Source organism: Gigantopelta aegis, chromosome 8 (genome assembly GCF_016097555.1).
Source record: "Gigantopelta aegis isolate Gae_Host chromosome 8, Gae_host_genome, whole genome shotgun sequence".
In the NCBI taxonomy this organism is placed as follows: domain Eukaryota; kingdom Metazoa; phylum Mollusca; class Gastropoda; order Neomphalida; family Peltospiridae; genus Gigantopelta; species Gigantopelta aegis.
This window is the reverse complement of record NC_054706.1, coordinates 24,044,378-24,059,237: the sequence shown is the minus strand read 5'-3', so window position 1 is coordinate 24,059,237 and position 14,860 is coordinate 24,044,378. Positions and strand designations below refer to the sequence as shown.

At 41.6% G+C, this 14,860-nt stretch overlaps 1 protein-coding gene across 1 annotated transcript in view; it reads right to left on the bottom strand.

Annotated features, from left to right (window-relative positions):
- The window catches only part of LOC121379554 (sodium- and chloride-dependent betaine transporter-like), a 31,429-nt gene that overhangs the window by 13,177 nt on the left and 3,392 nt on the right, over positions 1 to 14,860 (bottom strand). The window contains exons 3-8 of the mRNA XM_041508199.1: positions 14,213 to 14,376; positions 13,721 to 13,883; positions 11,277 to 11,380; positions 10,678 to 10,810; positions 9,436 to 9,514; positions 438 to 550 (exon numbers count right to left, since the gene is read on the bottom strand). Coding sequence (XP_041364133.1) covers positions 438 to 550; positions 9,436 to 9,514; positions 10,678 to 10,810; positions 11,277 to 11,380; positions 13,721 to 13,883; positions 14,213 to 14,376 — 756 coding nt within the window. The remainder of the gene's footprint in view (positions 1 to 437; positions 551 to 9,435; positions 9,515 to 10,677; positions 10,811 to 11,276; positions 11,381 to 13,720; positions 13,884 to 14,212; positions 14,377 to 14,860) is intronic.

Genomic DNA, 14,860 nt, shown 5'->3' with positions numbered 1-14,860 from the left:
TCAGAAATCATATGTAGCCGATGTGTATTTTTGGTGTTGACGCCATTAATCGCGTTCGAAAACTGCGAAATCTCGCGTGATCTCTTGCTGGGGAATTCCACGCTTGCGATACACCAATTAAAACAGAGATCGTTGAGAGCCCGTCAAAAGTGTCCCACTTTCGAAATACTGGGTTTGTTTTTGACTTGGATAAACCAGCGTAGAGAAACCAATGCGGAGTGCGGCGTCTTATATGCACCAAACGTAATTGGATTATCTGTTCTAAATGCTTAAATAATAAACATTTTCCAGGGACTGAAGCTTTAATCATCAGTTCATTCATGTTCACATAGTAGCCCATGATAATATAGTATGACACTAGCAAAAACTACCAAAAACATATATTTGATATCTCGAAGTATCATTATCTCGAAGTTAAGATAACGTTTAATTCTGACCTGGCTGTCGAGGCCCGCCAGGAAGAGCATGATGAAGAAGACGGCTGCCCAGATCTGTCCAAACGCCATTGTGCTGAGTGCTTCCGGGTACACGATGAAAGCGATGCCCGGCCCTGGAACCGAAACACAAGAGTCATAGAGTGGTTGACCTACTAAATGGCGTAATAAAATATTGGCTGAAATTTCGTTTTTCCTGAAACTGCTTTGTTCAACCAGCTAAATGTACACAGTTGTCATTTCTGTTAGAAACAATAAAGCTCAGTGTAACCGTCACTAAGTGACAATGTCAAGGCTGTAAGGGATACGTTTGTTTCTGCTTTTGAGGGGTCTTTTGAAGGGTTTTGAACTTTTGGGGGAAGGGGGTGTTATTGGTTTTCTTATAACCTGTGTTACGCACAGGAAAGTTTAAATTAGGGTGTGTTGACCTTACACAGGACTTTCGCCCAAAAATATTATCACTGTTTAGATAGCCAGCCTTCATTATCTAAGGCTATTTATACGTCCGCTGTGTTTATAGCCATTTCTGTTTTAAGCAACAAAGATGGCGACCTCCATTACGGTTGTATTTATGGAATTCATCTTTGTAAGTGATGTTATAACTAAGTGTGATGTAATAATAGTGTGATGTCATAACAGTGTGACGTCATAACAGTGTGACGTCCTAACACAGTGACATCCTAACATTGCGATGTCCTAACACTGTGATGTCCCAACGCTGCGATGTCCTAACGCTGTGACGTCCTACACTGCGATGCCCTAACACTGCGACGTCCTAACACTCTGACGTCCTAACAGTGTGACATCCTAACTGTGACGTCATAACAGTGTGACGCCATAACAGTATGACGTCATAAAGTTAAGTTTGTTTTATTTAACGACGCCACTAGAGCACGTTGATTTTTTTAATCTTATCATCGACGTCAAACATATGGTCATTCTGACACCGTCTTTTTTTTTAGGAAACCCGCTGTCGCCACATACGCTACTCTTTTACAACAGGCAGTAAGTGGTTTGCCCCTACCCACTGAGCCTTTCGGAGCACTCACTGAGGGTTTGGAATCGGTATCTGGATGAAAAATGCCATGCCTGGACTGGGATCAGACTGATGGCCTAATCACGACGCCACCAAGGCCAGTTAAATGAGTGTGATATCATAACAGAGTGTGAAGTCATAACAGAGTGTGATATCATAACAGAGTGTCATAAACAAAGTGTGATGTCATAACAGAGTGACATCATAACTGAGTGTGATGTCATAAACAGTGTGACGTCATAACAGTGTGACGTACTAACACTGTGACATCCTAACACTGCGACGTCCTAACACTGTGATATACTACGCTGTGACGCCTTAACACTGTGGCATCCTAATGGTGTGACGTCCTAACACTGTGACGTCATAACAGTGTGACGTCATAACAGTGTGATGTCATAACAGAAAGTGATGTCATAACTAAGTGTGATCTAATAATAGTGTGATGTCACAACAGTCATAAAAAAGTGTGATGTCATAACAGTGTGACGTCACAACAGTGTGACGTCCGAACACAGTGAACATCCTAACACTGCGATGTCCTAACACTGTGATGTCCTAACATTGTGATGCCCTAACGGTGTGACGTCCTAACACTGCGATGTCCTAACACTGCGATGTCCTAACACCATGACGTCCTAACGGTGTGACGTCCTAACAGTGTGATATCCTAACAGTGTGTCGTCATAACAGTGTGACGTCATAACAGTGTGACGTCTTAAAGTTAAGTTTGTTTTATTTAACGACGCCACTAGAGCACGTTGATTTGTTTTATCTTATCATCGGCTATTGGACGTCAAACATATGGTCATTCTGACACCGCATTTTTTTTATAGGAAACCCGCTGTCGACACATACGCCGGTTAAATGAGTGTGAAGTCATAACAGAGTGTGACGTCATAACAGAGTGTGATGTCATAACAGAAAGTGATGTCATAACCGAGTGTGATGTAATAATAGTGTGATGTCACAACAGTGTCATAAACAAAGTGTGATGTCATAACAGTGTGACATCCTAACAGTGACATCCTCACACTGCGACATCCTAACACAGTGACATCCTACCACTGTGACGTCCTAACAATGTTACGTACTAACACAGTGACGTATTAACAGTGTGACGTCCTAACAGTGTGACATCCTAACGGTGTGACGTCCTAACACTGTGACATCCTAACACTGACAGAGTATGATGTCATAACAGAAAGTGATGTCATAACTCAGTGTGAAGTCATAATAGAGTGTGTTGTCACAACAGTGTCATAAACAAAGTGTGATGTCATAACTGAGTGTGTCATAACAGAAAGTGATGTCACAACTCAGTGTGGTGTCATAATAGTGTGACGTCTTAACAGTGTGACGTCCTAACACAATGGCATCCTAACACTGCGACGTCCTAGCACTGCGATATACTACGCTGCTGTGACGCCCTAACACTGTGACATCCTAATGGTGTGACGTTCTAACAATGTGACGTCATAACAGTGTGACGTCATAACAGTGTGATGTAATAACAGAAAGTGATGTCATAACTAAGTGTGATGTAATAATAGTGTGATGTCACAACAGTCATAAAAAAGTGTGATGTAATAACAGTGTGACGTCATAACACTGTGACGTCCTAACACAGTGACATCCTAACACTGCGATGTCCTAACACTGACTTCCTAACGGTGTGACGTCCTAACAGTGTGACATCCTAACAGTGTGTCGTCATAACCGTGTGACGTCATAACAGTGTGACGTCATAAAGTTAAGTTTGTTTTATTTAACGACGCCACTAGAGCACGTTGATTTTTTTATCTTATCATCGGCTATTGGACGTCAAACATATGGTCATTCTGACACCGCCTGTTTTTTTAGGAAACCCGCTGTCGACACATACGCCACTTTTACGACAGGCAATAATTGTGGTTTGCCCCTACCCACTGAGCCTTTCGGAGCACTCGCTCAGGGTTTGCAATCGGTATCTGGATGAAAAATCCCATGCCTGGACTGGGATCCGAACCCAGTACCTACCAGCCTGTAGACTGATGGCCTAACACAATGCCACCGAGGCTGGTTAAATGAGTGTGATGTCATAACAGAGTGTGACGTCATAACAGAGTGTGATGTCATAACAGAAAGTGATGTCATAACTGAGTGTGATGTAATAATAGTGTGATGTCACAACAGTGTCATAAACAAAGTGTGATGTCATAATAGTGTGACGTCATAACAGTGTGACATCCTGACAGTGACATCCTCACACTGCGACATCCTAACACAGTGACATCCTAACACTGCGACGTCCTAAAATGTTACGTAATAACACAGTGACGTACTAACAGTGTGACGTCCTAACAGTGTGACATCCTATCGGTGTGACGTACTATCACTGTGACATCCTAACACTGACAGTGTGATGTCATAACAAAAAGTGATGTCATAACTCAGTGTGAAGTCATAATAGAGTGTGATGTCACAACAGTGTCATAAACAAAGTGTGTTGTCATAACAGAGTGACATCATAACTGAGTTTGATGTCATAATAGTGTGATGTCATAACAGTGTCATAAACAGAGTGTGACGTCATCACAGAGTGTGATGTCATAACAGAAAGTGATGTTATAACTGAGTGTGATGTAATAATAGTGTGATGTCACAACAATGTCATAAACAAAGTGTGATATCATAATAGTGTGACGTCATAACAGTGTGACATCCTAACAGTGACATCCTACCACTGCGACGTCCTAAAAATGTTACGTACTAACAGAGTGACGTACTATCAGTGTGATGTCAAAACAGTGTGACATCCTAACGGTGTGACGTCCTAACACTGTGACATCCTAACACTGACAGAGTATGATGTCATAACAGAAAGTGATGTCATAACTCAGTGTGAAGTCATAATAGAGTGTGATGTCACAACAGTGTCATAAACAAAGTATGATGTCATAACAGAGTGACATCATAACTGAGTTTGATGTCATAATAGTGTGATGTCACAACAGTGTCATAAACAAAGTTTGATGTCATAACAGAGTGACATCATAACTCAGTGTGATGTCATAAACAGTGTGACGTCATAACAGTGTGACGTACTAACACTGTGACATCCTAACACTGACAAAGTGTGATGTCATAACAGAAAGTGATGTCATAACTCAGTGTGATGTAATAACAGAGTGTGATGTCACAACAGTGTCATAAACAAAGTGTGATATCATAACTGAGTGTGGTGTCATAATAGTGTGACGTCTTAACAGTGTGACGTCCTAACACAATGACATCCTAACACTGCGACGTCCTAACACTGTGATATACTACGCTGTGACGCCCTAACACTGTGACATCCTAATGGTGTGACGTCCTAACACTGTGACGTCATAACAGTGTGACGTCATAACAATGTGACGTCATAACAGTGTGATGTCATAGCAGGTTGACGTCATAACAGTGCGACGTCTTAACACAGCGACGTCCTAACAGTGTGACGTCAGAACAGTGTAACGTCATAAAGTTAAGTTTGTTTTATTTAACGACGCCACTAGAGCACGTTGATTTTTTTTATCTTATCATCGGCTATTGGACGTCAAACATATGGTCATTCTGATACCCCCCCCCCCCCCCCCCCCCCCCCATTTTTTAGGAAACCCTCTGTCGACACATACGCCACTCTTTTACGACAGGCAGTAAGTGGTTTGCCCCTACCCACTGAGCCTTTCGGAGCACTCGCTCAGGGTTTGCAATCGGTATCTGGATGAAAAATCCCATGCCTGGACTGGGATCCGAACCCAGTACCTAGCAGCCTGTAGACTGATGGCCTAACCACGATGCCACCGAGGCCGGTTAAATGAGTGTGATGACATAACAGAGTGTGATGTCATAACAGAAAGTGATGTCATAACTGAGTGTGATGTAATAATAGAGTGTGATGTCACAACAGTGTCATAAACAAAGTGTGATGTCATAATAGTGTGACGTCATAACAGAGTGACATCCTAACAGTGACATCCTCACACTGCGACAGCCTAACACAGTGACATCCTAACACTGCGACGTCCTAACAATGTGACGTACCAACACTGTGACGTACTAACACTGTGACATCCTGACAGTGCGACGTCCTAACCCTGTGACATACCAACGCTGTGACGCCCTAACACTGTGACATCCTAATAGTGTGACGTCCTAACGGTGTGACGTCCTAACACTGCGATATCCTAACACTGCGATGTCCTAACACTCTGACGTCCTAACGGTGTGACGTCCTAACACTGTGACATCCCAACAGTGTGATGTCACAAGTCATAAAAAAGTGTGATGTCATAACAGTGTGACGTCATAAAAGTGTGATGTCCTAACACAGTGACATCCTAATACTGTGACGTCCTAACACTGCGATGTCCTAACAATGCGATGTCCTAACACTGACGTCCTAACAGTCTGACGTCCTAACACTGTGACATCCTAACAGTGTGACGTCATAACAGTGTGACGTCATATAAGTGTGACTTCATGAAGTTGTTTGTTTTATTTAACGACGCCACTAGAGCACGTTGATTTGTTTATCTTATCATCGGCTATTGGACGTCAAACATATGGTCATTCTGACACCGTCTTTTTTTCTAGGAAACCCGCTGTCCCCACATACGCTACTCTTTTACGACAGGCAGTAAGTGGTTTCCCCTAACCACTGAGACTTTAGGAGCACTCACTCAAGGTTTGGAATCGGTATCTGGATGAAAAATGCCATGGCTGGATTGGGATCCGAACCCAGTACCTACCAGCCTGTAGACCGATGACCATAACCACGATGCCACCAAGGCCGGTTAAATGAGTGTGATGTCATAACAGAGTGTGACGTCATAACAGAGTGTGATGTCATAATAGTGTGATGTCATAACAGTGTCATACACAATGTGTGATGTCATAACAGAGTGACATCATAACTGAGTGTCATGTCATAAACAGTGTGACGTCATAACAGTGTGACGTACTAACACTGTGACATAATAGAGTGATGTCACAACAGAGTGTCATAAACTACTTAACTTTATGACGTCACACTGTTATGACGTCACACTGTTAGGACGTCGCTGTGTTAAGAGGTCGCAGTGTTAGGATGTCATGGGGTTAGGATGTCACACTGTTAGGACGTCACACTGTTATGACATCACACTCTGTTATGACATCACACTTTGTTTATGACACTCTGTTATGACATCACACTCTGTTATGACTTCACACTCTGTTATGACATCACACTCATTTAACCGGCCTTGGTGGCATCGTGGTTAGGCCATCAGTCTACAGGCTGGTAGGTACTGGGTTCGGATCCCAGTCCAGGCATGACATTTTTCATCCAGATACCGATTCCAAACCCTGAGTGAGTGCTCCGAAAGGCTCAGTGGGTAGGGGCAAACCACTTACTGCCTGTCGTAAAAGAGTAGCGTATGTGGCGACAGCGGGTTTCCTAAAAAAAAGACAGTGTCAGGATGACCATATGTTTGATGTCCAATCGCTGTTGTAAGATAAAAAAAATCAACGTGCTCTAGTGGCGTCGTTAAATAAAACAAACTTAACTTTATGACGTCACTGTTATGGCGTCACACTGTTATGACATCACACTGTTATGACGTCATAGTGTTAGGATGTCACAGTGTTAGGATGTCACACCGTTAGGATGTCAGTTTTAGGACGTCACACCGTTAGGATGATACAGTGTTAGGACGTCACAGTGTTAGTACGTCACAGTGTTAGGACGTCGCAGTGTTAGGATGTCACTATGTTAGGACGTCACACTGTTATGACGTCACACTCTGTTTATGACACTGTTGTGACATCACACTATTATGACATCACACTGAGTCATGACATCACTTTCTGTTATGACATGACAATCCGTCAGTGTTAGGATGTCACACCGTTAGAACGTCACACCGTTAGGACGTCGCCGTGTTAGGATGCCACTGTGTTATGACGTCACTGTTATGACGTCACACTATTATGACATCACACTCTGTTATGACATCACACTTTGTTTATGACACTGTTGTGACATCACACTCTATTATTACATCACACTCAGTTATGACATCACTTTCTGTTATGACATCACACTCTGTTATGACGTCACACTCTGTTATGACATCACACTCATTTAACCGGCCTTGGTGGCATCGTGGTTAGTCCATCGGTGTACAGGCTGGTAGGTACTGGGTTCGGATCCCAGTCCAGGCATGGGATTTTTTATCCAGATACCGATTCCAAACCCTCAGTGAGTGCTCCGAAAGGCTCAGTGGGTAGGGGCAAACCACTTACTGCCTGCCGTAAAAGAGTAGCGTATGTGGCGACAGCGGGTTTCCTAAAAAAAAAGACGGTGTCAGAATGACCATATGTTTGACGTCGATGATAAGATTAAAAAAATCAACGTGCTCTAGTGGCGTCGTTAAATAAAACAAATTTAACTTTATGACGTCACACGGTTATGGCGTCACACTGTTATGACATCACACTGTTATGACGTCACAGTGTTAGGATGTCACAGTGTTAGGATGTCAGACCGTTAGGATGTCAGATTTAGGACGTCACACCGTTAGGATGATACAGTGTTAGGACGTCACAGTGTTAGTACGTCACAGTGTTAGGACGTCGCAGTGTTAGGATGTCACTGTGTTAGGACGTCACACTGTTATGACGTCACTGTTATGACGTCACAGTGTTAGGATGTCACAGTGTTAGGACGTCACACCGTTAGGACGTCACAGTGTGAGGACATCGCAGTGTTAGGACATCGCAGTGTTAGGATGTCACTGTGTTAGGACGTCACACTGTTAGGACGTCACACTGTTATGACATCACACTTTTTTATGACTGTTGTAACATCACTCTATTATTACATCACACTTAGTTATGACATCACTTTCTGTTATGACATCACACTGTTATGACGTCACAGTGTTAGGACTTTCTGTTATGACATCACACTGTTTAGGACGGTATGTGAATGGTAATCGATGGATCTGAGCGCCAAAAGATACTTGCCAAATGCGGCATCGGGTGAGTACAAAGAAGACAGTCGGCAGTAAAGAGGGGACGGGTGGATTTATATGTATGTCATGTTCTAGACGCCATAGTGATTCAACAGTGATAAAATATGCCTACGGTGCGATTGCGAACAAGCTTCATTCTTAAAGCCAGTCTTGGGAGAGTGTCCTCCTACAGGCAGAGCAGGAAGAGTGTTAGGACGTCATACATACTGTTATTCATTTCTTATAAAGAAGACCTCCACCTGAGTGTGAACATGTCAGTGTACACTTATTCTGACGGAGTGTAATCATGTTGGACCGACAAAGGAAGATATATTTGGTAGACATCACCACTATTATCTTGACACGACTGATTTTTTACTTGAAATTTTATGACATACCTTTGCACAGCTCTGTGCATTGTGTTTTTAAAACTTGATTTTATAATTTTTTGTCACACTGTTATGACCATTGTCACCCAATAGCCGATATATGTTTTGACTGGGTTGTCGTTAAACATTCATTCATTAAAAATATGTCTAAAATAATGTTTGGAGTAAAATAGAAGGAAGGAAGGGATATTTAACGGCGCACTCATGGTAATGGCGTCGGACATTTAGATGGACCACACGTATGAGCGCCACCGCCGGAAAACTAGATGACTGGGTGTGCACTGATCATACCTTGACGGCATTGATCGACTGGTGAGATAGTCCGCCATATAGCCGAACCGCGACAGTCGGCAGTAAAGAGGCGGACGGGCGTCTCTGGAACATGGCCTCAGACCACAATATGCTATATGTTTCTATATAGCCTTAGTGGCTATAACATTTTTATTAATATCAGCAGGCCCGTGAAGTAGTACCTTTGCCTGCATGGGGGACACATACCCTGAAAAGGACAACCCCTGTTGAGCTCTTTCTCCCAGCATATTGGATAAAACAGATGCCTACGGTGCGATTTTGCGGGCCGGAACAAGCTTCATTCTTAAAGCATGCAGTCTTGGTTGAGAGCTGGTAGTCACAGTCCTACAGCAGAGCAGGAAACTTCCGGTGAAATTGTCTGTTTCGTGTTCGCATCGCATTCATACATACTTGATTCATTCGGTAAGTATCGGTATGTCACCTTTAAACTGAGAGTATACAGAGGCTGTGTTAAAACACCTACCACAGTGCCTTGCCATGGCCAATTTTAGCAATGTTGAGGACACCACTTCAAAATGTAATAACTATCAAATTTTGGAATTTCTTCATACAATGAGCAGCTATTTTTTCTTCTACATATGTTCTATCTGCACAGTGTTGTCTTTGGAAAGATTTTGAAATATTTATAGGAAAAAAAATCAATCATTAGATTTTACTTCATTTTTAATTAAATATAAACACTGACGGAAACAAAAAATTAACCATATTTTGGTGGAGTGGAGGCTAATCATGTGGTGACTGATACGACAGAAATGTGAGGGATGAAAGTCACATTGGGGCCATTTGCAGTTTACAACTAATTTCAGGGAAAATTAGACATGATTCATACCCTGCTGAAATTACTTTTAGTTTTCACATGTATACTTTGTAAAAGGCAAAACAGTGATAAATTTTAACATACTTACAGATATTACTTAGGTATACACCATAATATTTGTTGACGACAGCTTTGAAAATGAAGATTTTTGTCACAAAATGCTGATATAAATTACCAAACTTGATTTTATAAAAAATTTTATTCATGTTTATCATCAATTCATTTTTATATTTAGTAATGACCATTGTATGACACCCAATAGCCGATATATGTTTTGTGCTGGGTTGTCGTTAAACATTCATTCATTAAAAATATGTCTAAAATAATGTTTTTGGAGAAGTAAACATAGAAGGAAGGAGTACTTAATCTTGGGATGTAGTTATATTCATTATATTTAGATCTTCTGTCCAATTGCAATAATTGAGAAACTCATTAAAATTCAATATGTAAAAAAAATTAAAATCTCAATATTGACGCAAAATCCAACTTTTTGCTCTCAACACATTTTAATTTTGGTTATATGGCGTCGGACATTTAGTTATGGACCACACGTATAATGAGAGAGAAAACCATTTAACCGCCACCGCCGGAGTAAACTAGAATGATCCGATGGGTTTATTAATATCAGCACTGATTTTGTATACCTTTGACTGCATGGGGGACAACATACCCTGAAAAGGACAACCCCTGGTGTCTTTCCCAGATAGTCCGCCATATAGCCTACTTTTGCATGACCGCGAACACGACAAACCGGCAAACACGCTGGTGAAACACAGTCGAGAGCGGTCACCAAGATGGCGTCTCTGAAATGAACATACATACACCCAGAAATAATTTAATATCAGTAGTGTGCCCATCTTAATTATTAATTATACATATAGTAATGAAACAGAAAAAAAAATCATATCCAATGCATTGATTATTCGATCATGTGATCATGTTTTTGTTTGAATGTAAGTTTAAATGGGGCTTCTTTTTAATATTAAAGGGGAAGTCTCAAAATTTTATTCTGACCGTTAAGTAAAGTATTTATTTTAATTTATTTTAATTTATATTTTGTGTGCGAAATATAAAGGTTACCTTCAATTACACGCCCATACTGTTTTTTTAAGACTGTATTATTGCAAAATCTGATAAGCGTGACGGATCCACTGCTAAACATATGCCATAAAATATAATAATCTGACATTAATTAATTACATTTTTAAAATCATTCCGCAGACACGCACTAAATTGCCACCAAAATTATCCATGTATCTTTAAACTTACCTATAGCAGTTGTTATGGAAACGGTTGTATCTAGATAGTGTGATAATGTTGGCGGATCCAGTGCCGCATGACCACATCACCTGGGTAGCGCTGTCAATCCAAACCTGAAAGGAACAGCTGATACAACAAAAACAAATTGCACTAGGAGAAACACGGACAGGGAAGTGTAGCAGGATAGTAAAAAATAAATGTGAAAGATAGGTGGCGACACTGGATGTGACGGCACATGCTCTTATCTTTTCGCCTGTGTCGATGTTAATTGTTTTAGAGGGCCGTGTGCAGCTTGGTTACGTAATACCCCCGCGCGACGGTGGTAGTCCTGCGTCCCAATATGCACTTAGACCAGGTGGGCACAGTGGTTACGTAATAACCCCAGTAGTTCGGTTTACGACCTGGGGATTTCTAGCGACCTGGCGACGGTCTGTCTGGCCATTTAAGAAAATATACCATCTCTGGGAGTTGTGGAAATATCACATGATAGGTGAGGTACCGCGTTGTGCCCCCAGGCGATATTCGCTGTCTCCGGACTAGTCTGAGATGTTTGAATAAATAGATAGGATTTTAGATATATTGAGGAGAAACATTGGAAGTATCCAGGGGAACGGACGTTGTCCAACTGAACGAACTATATTAGTTCAGACCGGACTTGGTAACTATATATTTCTGCTCTGTTGTATAACCTTGATGTGATTGATGTGACTTTAAATATTTTAATACTGTATTATACCAATATTCTTTAGACAGTGTCTCCGGTAATCGGACGAAGTAAATTGTAGGCTTCACTGTTCTAATATTTTTATACGAGTATTTGGTAAGATAAAGCTTAACCAGTCATCCTAGAGGACCTAGGTAAACTGTAGGTTATTGTCTTTATGGTGATATGTACCAGTATTAAGTCTGTATTACAAGGTTACTGAATGAGTAGTTAAGGGTTAATTAAAAATTAACCAGTTAGGAATAGAGTTGTAATTTCTTTATTAATTAAGTTCCCCTGGCAGCGTTTCTCAATTATCACCCGTGTGTGTGTTGTAATCACGGTGAAGTGATTAGAATATTGTGTAAACTAGACACCTAGTGATTAACTAATTAAGTGATTAGCTCTGGGTTGTTATTATATTGTTGTTGTTAATTAACTACTGCAGCAAGTACATTTGTCAGCGTTAGAGTTAATACAGATTCCAAAGAGTATTGTGTTTTGTTGTGTTTTCTAGTGAACTAAACGTGCTATATATATATATTTATATCAGATCTTATCTCTGATCACACCTAGAGCCGGGCCACTCGGGTAGTACCTGCCCAATACAGAGAGATCTAAAAGATATACAGTTAGAAGAGATATTTGGATAATCGTGTTTTATTCAGTTACGGGTATTATAGGATCCCCGTGACACTGGAGCAGAAAAAAACACTAATATCAAATAACATGCCACATAGTAACCACTAATATACACATTACAGTCATGTTCCGGTTAAATACATAGGTGCTGAGGGGTTTCTTCCTGTAGTGTGTGCATTGGTCATTACTATGTGGAATATTTGTTATCAGCGAACTCGAAAATGATCAGTTGTAAAGGTTATTGAGTCAAACATAGGATTATTGCTGTATTAGAGCTGTAATGTAGTAGGCAACCATTCCATGTTTTCGCTATACAGTTATCTCCGACTGGGAGAGCGACCATAAGCGTCCAAATGTCCGTCCAGCTCTCGAACGGCAGAGTAGTCGGGGTAACGGTCAGAATAGTCGGGCTAACGGTCAGAGTACACGGGCTAACGGTCAGAGTAGTCGTGCTAACGGTTAGAATAATCGGGCTAATGGTCAGGGTAGTTGGGCTAACGGTCAGGCTAATCGGGCTAACGGTTAGAGTACTCGGACTAACGGTCAGAATAATCGCGCTAACGGTCAGAGTAGTTGGGCTAACGGTCAGGCTAATCGGGCTAACGGTTAGAGTACTCGTGCTAACGGTTAGAATAATCGGGCTAATGGTCAGGGTAGTTGGGCTAATGGTCAGGCTAATCGGGCTAACGGTCAGGCTAATCGGGCTAACGGTTAGAGTACTCGGACTAACGGTCAGAATAATCGCGCTAACGGTCAGAGTAGTTGGGCTAACGGTCAGGCTAATCGGGCTAACGGTCAGACTAATCGGGCTAACGGTCAGACTACATGGGCTAACGGTCAGAGTACTCAGGCTAACGGTTAAATTAATCGGGCTAACGGTTAGAGTACTCCGGGTAACGGTCAGAATACTCGGACAAACGGTCAGAGTACTCTGGCTAACGGTCAGAATAATCGGGCAAACGGTCAGAGTACTCGGGGTAACGGTCAGAGTACTCGGACTAACGGTTAGAATACTCGGACTAATGGTCAGAATACTCGGGCTAACGGTCAGAATAATCGGACTAACGGTCAGAATACTTGGGCTAACGATCAGAATACTCGGGCTAACTGTCAGAATACTCGGGCTGACGGTCAGAATAATCAGACTAACGGTAAGAATACTCGGACTAACGTACAGAATACTCGGGCTAACGGTCAGAATACTCGCACTAACGGTCAGAATACTCGGGCTAACGGTCAGAATACTCGGGCTAACGGTCAGAATACTCGGGCTGACGGTCAGAATAATCAGACTATCGGTAAGAATATTCGGACTAACGTACAGAATACTCGGGCTAACGGTTAGAATAATCGGACTAACGGTCAGAATACTCGGACTAACGGTCAGAATACTCGGGCTAACGGTCAGAGTACTCGGGCTAACGGTCAGAATACTCGGGCTAACGGTCAGAATAATCGGGCTAACGGTCGGAGTACTCGGACTACCCTTGTTTTAGTTTATACGTGTCTAAAAGCTAGAAAAAAAGTATTACTGTTCCCTTGCTCTTTAGTCTAGGTTTGACGCTGCTACAAACCCTCACCTGCCATCACCCACCCCCACCCCAAAGAACACGGTGACTCTGCCCCTGCCTGTAAAGTAAGAAGTTTCTCCCAGCGAGGAATGATGAACGCCTTAATTCCCTCCACGGCTCCCGGCAGCATCAACCCTCTTATGAGCAGCGCCAACAGCAGTACGTAAGGGACAGTAGCGCTGACGTAGACAACCTAAAAGGAAAAACAAAACCGAAACTAAGAAGAGATGTATAATGTCAAAACATCGGTTCTTAAAGATACTGCCCAGTGTTTGTTGCAATTAATTGTTAAAATGTTTCCGTATAACATAGCTCTTTCACCACTAAAGTTGCATGTTAAAGGAACAGACTCTAGTTTTTAAACAATACAGCATATTTTTCACTATTAGAGCCGTTTATGATCACTGAACTCAAACATTACTTATATTTTATTGTTTAGATTATCCATTTCCGTAGAACCGAAGTATTTCTGGTCATCCTGTTGTTTTTAATATCACAAAATGCATTTTGTTTCATATTTTTGAAAACGCGAGAAGTAGCGGTTATTGATTCGAGTTCTATTGTAACTTTATCCAAACGTGCTACAGGTTTCTAGATTAACTAAATTTAGTGTTCATTTTTAGGAGTTAAAACTAGGGTAAGCGCCTTTAAATAAATTGTTTTCTTTAAAATATCAC